The sequence below is a fragment of the Nematostella vectensis genome, chromosome 7, assembly GCF_932526225.1.
Source record: "Nematostella vectensis chromosome 7, jaNemVect1.1, whole genome shotgun sequence".
In the NCBI taxonomy this organism is placed as follows: Eukaryota; Metazoa; Cnidaria; class Anthozoa; order Actiniaria; family Edwardsiidae; genus Nematostella; species Nematostella vectensis.
This window is the reverse complement of record NC_064040.1, coordinates 17,340,531-17,349,947: the sequence shown is the minus strand read 5'-3', so window position 1 is coordinate 17,349,947 and position 9,417 is coordinate 17,340,531. Positions and strand designations below refer to the sequence as shown.

At 44.3% G+C, this 9,417-nt stretch overlaps 2 protein-coding genes across 2 annotated transcripts; both read left to right on the top strand.

Moving 5' to 3' along the window:
* The first annotated feature begins 495 nt into the window (after positions 1–495).
* On the top strand, positions 496–3,859 carry LOC125568416. The gene is made up of 2 exons (XM_048730687.1): positions 496–1,059; positions 1,232–3,859. Exons 1-2 carry the CDS (start codon positions 496–498, stop codon positions 3,857–3,859), a joined length of 3,192 nt encoding a protein of 1,063 aa, XP_048586644.1.
* Positions 3,860–4,761: 902 nt separating this feature from the next.
* LOC125568415 (uncharacterized protein K02A2.6-like) lies at positions 4,762–8,838 on the top strand. The gene is made up of 2 exons (XM_048730686.1): positions 4,762–6,189; positions 6,238–8,838. The coding sequence occupies exons 1-2, from the start codon at positions 4,762–4,764 to the stop codon at positions 8,836–8,838; spliced, it is 4,029 nt and encodes a 1,342-aa protein (XP_048586643.1).
* The last annotated feature ends 579 nt before the right edge of the window (positions 8,839–9,417 follow it).

Genomic DNA, 9,417 nt, shown 5'->3' with positions numbered 1-9,417 from the left:
GAGAAATGGCAAGGTTTATCTGAAAATAGAAGAAAGGAACATTCATTTCAGAACTGTAAAGCCTGTGCAATCAGATACACAGAGGTTATGTCATACTTCCCAGTCACCTCAAATTTCTTCAAGGGGAAAGCAAAGCAAAATATTATATTTGCCGCTAACAACGAGGCTCAGCGTCTGCGAAATGCAACCCCTACTGTAAAAGCACGAAAACGTGATGCTACAAATGTTGCAAGATCTCTCTTTGAGCAATATGAGGAAAGTTTCCAAGAACAGTACCAGTGTTCACTTGCCAGTGCCCTGTCATCTGTTCCAGGGATAAACTTGCAACACAAAACTGAAAATGACAAGAGAAATGAACGACGCCGCATTTACACTTCATCAAAAGAAAATGTAGAAAACCAAATGAAAGAGACTGCATTTTTGAGGTGAGCTCAATTATTTAAATTTGAAAGAAATTTTTGGGAGAAATTTTGATGGGAAGTGAAAAAAAAATCAATGAGTCCAATTTTCTATAGTTTTATTGGGATATTAATTACAACATACCAATTAATTATTAGATGTTATGGAAGTGGACAGTCCATAAGAGGATGGGAGCGTGGGCGTAGAGCATTGTCGTTTGAGCCAGCAAACACTGCAAGAGAAAGAATGGATGAGCCTAACAAGAAAAAAAGAAAAAAAGACCACACCGGGGACATGGAGAGGATGGGATGGGACAAGGCCGGGCTTAAAGCAGAGGTTGAGGCGTACCAGGGTGGTCATCTTATCAATTACAGTGCTCTAGCTAGGAAGTATAATGTGACAGACAGCAGTGGACAAGTTGCACTTAACGGCGGACAGATTGTGAAGGAGTGGCTAGTGAGAAACGGAGTAGATGTTGACCGGTTTAGTACCAAACGCAAAAACCCCATGGATCCAGTAATTAGAAGAAGGAAAAGGAGAGGGCAAGGGGGAGAGATCAGCATACCCTGTGAGCCAGACAAGAAAACACTGAAAGCACAGCTATTGCAGAAGATCCACACAAAGGAGTACAGTATAGGAGAACGGATTGTACCACGAAAGGTAGGCAGTTAAAAATAACTCTTTGCAGGGCCATTGTGTTAAAGTCAATTGTCAGATTGATATAAAAACAAAAACAATTTCAGTACATGAACTAGATTGTCAATGTCTCTACAATATGTCTCCAATGTCTTTTATCTGAAGAAATTAATTGCATATTCTCTTTGTTTTTCAGTATGAAAAGCTTATCCTTACAAAGGATCTGAAAATAAAAAAAGAGGATGTCTATACTGATGGTAGAAAAATGCCCCTTGCCAATATCCGAAGGACAATGTTAAAAAAACAGGAGAAGTTTCTCCGGGGGACAACAGAGGAAGAATTAGCAGAGCTTACAGCAGAACAGCTAAGAACAAGGCTTTTGCAGATCAACGAGTATGTGGATGGTATGGCAGTCCCAGACATGAGGGAGAAGCTAAAAAGCCATGAAAGAACAAGGCATCTGATGATATGGCTAGATAACTCAACAGTTGCTAACTCTGGATATCTGATGTGCCTTATGACCTGTCTTTATGACAAGGCAGTGTTCCTTACAGATGAGGAGTATGCTGCAAAATATGGAAGACGGGTTAATGTGCAAATGCTGGTTGAAGAACCAGAGCTACATTTTATTGCAAAATGTGGGAGCTCTGACCATGAGCTTTTATTATATTCGGAGACAAGGCTCCAATGTGTCAGAGAGCTGTGTGATGACAACAGTATTTCATACACTGATATCATGAGGTTTTGTCAGGGAGACTCTCCATTGCGAGCTTTTGAGACAGGACAACAGAAAGGAGGAAACTACTTCTGTTCTACCTGTGAAGTACACTGTGACATGACCAGCGACTTGGCCTACACTCTGAATTTGGAGGCCATATCCCTTACTGAGAGACAGCAGGCAATTCTTCGGGGGACCGTCTCCCTCTCTAAATCAAAACAGAAAAAAGCTAAACCACTGGAAGGTCTGAAAAAAGAAGAGCTTGAAAAGGAACTGGCATCAAGGGGCATTTATGAAGGAAAAACGAAAATGGAGATGCAGAAACTACTCACTGAAGAAATGAAAGGAAAACAAAGAGTGCCTGCACTTCTCTTTAATACCCCGACAGAATCCCTGACCAACCTTAATCTAGAATCTTATGAAGTCATACCATGCGAGCCTCTTCATGATCTTGGCAATCATATTGCAAATTTCTTTGCTGAATTTCCAAGCCATTTGATGGGTGAAGAAAAGGCTTTGATAGAGGAGACAATCACACTCAGTCTGGCAGGGAAAGACAGCAAGAGATGTGTGGACCAAAGGGAAGCCCTTATCAAAACTGCTGGGGTGGCACACCAGTCCAATATCATGTCCAAGAAAGTCATGGCTGCCATTGACACCTTGGTCGAGATGCAGAGACTCCTCTACGCGGCAGACAGCCAAAGATCTCCGGCCTCAATTCTTAGATATAGCAACCAAGCCTGGTACCATGCCATATTGTTGATAGATTTTGTGAAGGACACAAAGAAGCTAACCTCAAGAAAACTGTATGGAGTGTACTTTCATAACCTGACAGCCCATGCTACCAGTACATTGCGCTTAATGTCTGGACAAGCTGCTAATGCAGAACGACAAGAAAGGATCTTTAACAGTATCAAGCGCATCACGAAGCAGACATCGAATTACCATCAAGGGCAAATAATACCTAACCTTTTCATCCGCTTGCAAGCAGAGCGCCAGATAGGCCTGCAACGAGATGATGTGTTCAGACAGCAAGACCATGTAAGCAAGCTAGCAACTTGCCTCCCATCTCCCAAGAACACTGTCATACCTGAGGAGCTCATTCAAAGGCATAGCCATGCATGGCAAGCTCACCTCCAAGAAATAAGTGACTTCTTAGTTGAAGGAGAAGGTGTTTGGTGGAAGAAAGTTGAAGATGGAGTTGAATTTCATGATGTCACAGACATTCCCTCTGGTTGTGGGCCCTCTCTTCACCACTTTCGATCAAGCAACTTGAAAAAAGAGGCTGAGAGACTCGACAATTGCTGGAAACATTGCATAGCTAGCAGCATTCCCCTCCCTACTCACCTCCTAAGAATCGACCAAGAAGATGGGACAACACTTAGAATAAGAATTGACCCAGAATCAGTTTCTGCTGACACAAGGAATGCCTCAGATGAGACAAGTGAAGAAGATGAAAATGCTGTTAGCATTACCCTGGCCCCAGATGAAGTAGTCTGTCACAATAAAGGTTTCCCCCTACCTGAAGAGGTACCACCAGTACCTCTTATAGCCACTGCTGACATCATGGGTGCCACAGAGAGTGAAGATGAAAATGTAGTTGGTATTACCCTGGCCCGGGATGAAGTAGTCTGCATTGATCCGGATCTCCCTCCACCGGAAGAGAAACATGCAAATGAAGGGAATTCCACCACATCTTTACCAACTTCACTTACACCAGAACCAGCCACAAGAACAACAGATTCCTCAACTGAGTTGACATCAAGGCTAGGGAAAGCTCTGGAGATTGTTGTTGGCAAGACAACAGAAGTGAGTGCTCTTGACAAAAAGCATGCAAGACTCAAGCAGTTGCAGAGACAAAACCTCAGGGACCAGCATCTAGAAAACAGCTATCACCACAGTCTTGCCCAGATGCAGACTAAAGTCCTTGCAAAGAGAAAGAATATACAGTCTGACCTTGTTGCATTGGAAAAGCAGTTTTTGTTTGACCACAACCTCACTGCTCCTACACCCCAGTTCATGAACGAGGACAGCACAGCATCAGCACTGTTAAAACAACTTAAGTATGCCAGTGCACTTCTGAAGCAATGGGGGATCACATTATAGACCCAAGCATCCACCTCAGCCCCAGTGGTTTAGAGCCAGTTACAGACCAGCAGTTTTACAAGGGCCTATCTAAGATCAACATTTCAACCAGAAGCTCCAAAGTTCAATGGTTGTTTTAGGAATCAAACACAGACACAAACCAAACGGCTCTTTTAGGAGCCACCACAGTTTTCAAAAGTGATGATCAAATTGCGAATAATAATCGCATTAAACATCTCAATAAAATGTTTCAAAATTAGTTAAATAGTCCCCCATCCCCAAAATTAGAGACTAATTTCAATTTCTATGGATGCTTATGTCATTAAAATCAATAACTAAAATATTAACCACCGGTCGATACTTGGCAATTAAGTTATAATCTTTTAATGAAAACAAATCCAAAATAACAAACTTCATTCAAACCAAACGGATCAATCAAACTGTTAAAACATAAAGCAAGCCTTTAGTATCTCTGAAATACATAAAAAAACATAAAGATCTACAATAACTTCTGAGAGTGGTTAGGGTTAAAAGAATAATAGCTGGGATCACAGGAATGGAATACATCGAAGGAATATTTTGCACATGGCCGCAACAAAGTCGAAGACATGACACAGTTATAGCTTTGATTATTTACATACCTTTTCCCCGCCATAGACATTCCGAAAGGAACTATTTGCAGACCATTTATTCCATGATATTTCGGCCAATTTCCTTTGTTATTCACTCTAAAACTACGAAATTTGCTCACAAAATTCGCCATATCTGAAGAGCGTCACGTCAGCGCCTCTGTTGTGTTGTCAAGGATACATGGTACCTAGGCCCCCGCGACCAAAATCAATGCTGGGGGTAAAACTGAAAAATTCAGCCGTGCCTTAGAGGCACTGAGTTTACGAGAAATCTAGCAAGTTTACACAAGGAAAATGGCCGAACTCACTGGACTCACTAGCCCTCGTATGGACTGGAATGCAACCGATCTTCAACAAGCGCTAAAAAAGTTCAAGGCAACCGTCGAATTGTACTTTTCTGGCCCGATTAAGTCCAAATCGGAGGAAGAAAAGGTCAGTTATCTGTTGATATGGACGGGAGAAGAAGGAATTGAATTAGTTTCTACGTGGTCGCTAACCTCAGACGAGAAGAAAAAGCTGTCAACTTACTGGAAGAAGTTTGAAGAATACGTCGCCCCCAAGAGCAATTTTCGCTTAGCACGATTTAAACTACGCACTCTGAAGCAAAAGGACGATGAACCAGTGGATTCATTTATAAAGAAAGTAAGATTGCTAGCCAGCGAATGCAGGTATGATAATGTAGACGAACACATTATTGACGCTCTAATTTTCGGGTCTCGCCGCCCACGTGTCCAGGCTAAACTCCTCGAGTTAGACAAAACTCTAACGCTCGCTAAGGCAATAGACATAGCCAGGACTGAGGAAGCCACTTCGGCTCAGTTACAAGATATTAGAGGCACAAACACTATACCTGTACACGCAACAACCCACAAAAGCCCTTCTTCACATCCTAAGACACACTCACGTGAAAATAAACAAGTACAAACTTGTGGGAACTGTGGCACTAGCCATGATGTGACACAAAAATCCCTGTGCCCCGCAAACGGAACAAAATGCAGCAACTGTGGGAAACCAAACCACTGGGCCAAGGTTTGCCGTTCCACCAAACCCCAAGGTCCCACCCCGAGGGGAAGAGGCAGGCGGGGAAACCGGAACAAATCAAAGCAACAGATAAACACCCTCAGCAATGAGAATGCTAGCACTGCACCTGAGCCCCTAGATTCCCCACAGTTATATTTTCACTCTCTGACCATTGATAGTATGTCTCGACAGAACACTCAAGCACTCGTCAACATACAGGTTAACTCGAGTAACGGGACACTACCACTATTATGCAAGATTGACACTGGTGCTGAAGGAAATGTGATCCCATTAAGCAACTACAAGCACATCTATCCAGAGTCACTCTGCGACATAGACGGCAAGCCCCTCAGCTTAGCCCCATCAGATACAAGGATAACAGCATATGGAGGCCATGAAGTACAACACTACGGTACCTGCAACCTCACTTTACTACATAACGGTCAGTCCAGCCCTCATGAATTTCATGTTGTAAACACGACAGGACCTACAATCCTAGGACTACCCACATGTACTGCAATGAAGCTTGTAACCCTTAACCACAGTCTAAGCAAAGACCAGGCTGAGCCAGCCGAAATACGACCAGCTCAAGTACCCAAGGATGACCCTGAGGCAAAGGCAGCTCTACTAAGACAGTATGCTGACTGCTTCGAAGGCATCGGATGCTTCAGCGGAGAGTTCCATATCACACTTGACCCTACAGTACCCGCTGTGGTTCACCCGCCACGACGAGTCCCTGAAGCACTTTAGGAGCCTCTGCGCAAGGAGTTGGAATCCCTCGTACAGCAAGGAATCATCACCAAGGTTGATGAACCCACTGACTGGGTCAACTCGCTAGTCTGTTCCACAAAGCGGAATGGCTCCATACGACTCTGCCTTGATCCAAAGGACCTCAACTGCGCCATCAAACGTCCACATCATCGTACACCCACTCTTGATGAAGTCTTATCAAAGCTAAGTGGATCCGAGTACTTCTCCATAGTTGACGCCCGCAGCGGTTATTGGAACATAAAGCTTGACCAGGAAAGCTCACTCTATACAACATTCAACTCTCCCCATGGAAGATTCAGATTCCTACGACTACCCTTTGGTCTGATTTGTGCTCAGGACATCTTCCAAAAGAAGGTCGATGAAACCTTTGGTGACTTACCTGGGGTGACAGGCATCACAGACGACATAGTTGTTTACGGACGCAACCGTAAGGAGCATGACAATAACCTGAAAGCAGTAATGGAGCGTGCCCGTGAAACTGGTCTGAAATTCAATGCTGACAAATGCAAAATTGCCAGCAAGGAACTTGTCTTCTTCGGACACACCCTAAGTGCAGATGGTCTGAAACTTGACCCTGCTAAGGTTGAAGCCATCAACAACATGGATCCTTCAACGAGCCTCACAGATCTCCAAGTCTTCCTAGGTATGACGCAATACCTTAGCCGTTTCATACCCAACCTCGCTTCAACAGCAGCGGTCCTCTGGGACTTGACAAGGAAAAGTAGTCAATTCCAGTGGTGCCCAGAACACCAGAAAGCTGTAGATGACATCAAGAAGCTCATCACATCGCCAGCCTCGCTGCAGTATTTCGACAGCACCAAGCCTGTCGTAATCCAGGTGGATGCATCTCAACGTGGCCTCGGCGCGACACTCATCCAAGATAAAGGCCCTGTGGAGTACAGAAGTAAGCTACTCACTGAAACCGAGAGGAGGTACTCCAACATAGAAAGGGAAATGCTTGCAGTCGTCCATGGTCTCGAGAAATTCCACTACTACGCTTATGGACGCCACGTCCAGGTCCACACGGACCACAAGCCACTGGAGGCAATATTCAAAAAGCATCTGGCCAGCGCGCCACCCCGCATTGCCAGGATGATGCTGCGGATACAGAAATACGACATCGACATTCGATATGTCCCAGGGAAGGACATACCCCTGGCCGACGCCCTCTCACGACTTAACCCAAGTCCCGGTGACACTATCGCTGGACTTGATGTCTCTATACATGAGCTACACTTGCACCTCAATGCTAGCCCTACTAGGATAACGCAGATCCAAGAGGAGACGAGGAAGGACACAACACTTCACTCACTTCGTGCCGTCATCGCCCAAGGTTGGCCAAACAAAAGAGCTGAATGCCCTGAGTTACTACACCCATACTGGAACTATCGTGACGAACTTACTGTCGCCGATGGATTGGTCCTGAAGGGTACCCGAATTGTAATTCCAAAGACCCTGCAACCAGATGTTCTACAGCAGCTACACTATGCACACCAGGGTGCGGAAAAATGCAAGCTCAGAGCCAAGGGATCAGTCTTTTGGGCGAACATCAATGCCGACATCGACAACATGGTCAAGAGTTGTGCTCCCTGTCAGCATAATCAGTCCATGAACACTAAAGAGCCGCTAATACCTCATGATGTTCCACCAAGGCCCTGGCACACCCTAGCATCTGACTTGTTCTCCTGGAACGGTTCACCATACTTACTACTCTCTGATTACTACAGTAAGTTCCCAATTGTGCGCAAGCTAACTAACATCCAATCATCTACTGTCATCGCTCACCTCAAAGGAATATTTGAGGAACATGGCATACCAGACAAACTTGTCACAGGACATGACACCCAGTTTACGTCTGCTCTATTCAAGGTTTTCAGCAGCACCTATGGATTTATTCATACAACTACAAGCCCATACTACAAGGAGGCTAATGGCTTCATAGAGAGAAATGTGCAAACTGTCAAGGATCTCCTTCAAAAGTGCAAGGAATCAGGGCAAGACCCACATCTAGCCATGCTGTGCCTGAGAACAACCCCTTTGGGTCACACCCTGCCATCACCAGCAGAGTTGCTAAATTCCAGAATATATCAGTCTAACCTGCCAGCTACTTCCAGGCATGCACTACTGAACAAACCTGACTATGATGCCAATGTCAAGTTGCAAGCCAGACAAGACCGACAGAAATCATATTACGACAGGACTTCCAAGTGTCTACAGCCTGTCTACCCTCAGGACGCTGTCAGAGTTTTCAACCCCCTCAACTCCAAATGGGAGCCAGGAATAGTTCGAGCCGCTGCGCCAACCCCACGCTCGCACATTGTGGACATGGCCAATGGCAGTACTCTCACCAGAAACCGCAGACACATTCGTCCCACAGGTGAAAAACTAAGCTTGAATAATACCTCAGCTACTGATGACTACGAGCCTGTAGCAGAACCAGCACCTAACGGCAACCAACCCCCAACAGAGCCAAGGACGTCTACACCTGGTACCCCTGCGAAGTCCACACCTACCCAAAGTGGTCCACCATTACGCAGATCAACACGGACAGTGAAGCCCCCAGACAGACTGAACTTGTAGCATTTGCTACACAAACATTAGATATTGAACTATGTTATTATTAGTACTGCAAAGTTCTTTGTTTTTTTTACATTCCTAATTGGACACTACCAGTCACATTTGTACTCATGTAATTTTTCAGCTTTTCAGCTTAGAGAAGGGGATGTTGTAGTTTTACTTCCGGTTAATTAGCATATCTTTCGCACATGCGCACCCGGATGGAGTTCCTCGTGTAGTCCGCCATGTTTTGTACTGTGTTAATAAAATAGGTGAATAAAAAGCCTTCAAGTCAACTTATTACAGCTCCCAACAAAAAGCTGTCTTTAGTTTTCTATGAAAATTGAAGAGATGGGAGTTTTGAAATGTTGTATCAAAACGTTGAGCTGGGGTATTCAAGATATCTTTTTGTGAAAAAGAATCATATGCATAAAGGGAACTGTGTAGGTAAGCAGATCTTTTTAGAACCTATTACCCCTCATTAACCTTTTTTTTCTAAAATTTAAACCAGAATTCATTTTAAATTTTAAATGTTCTTCGAACTCACAAAATAATAAAAGAGCTGACAGAACTTTAATGTGATGAAGAATCCCCAGATAAGAA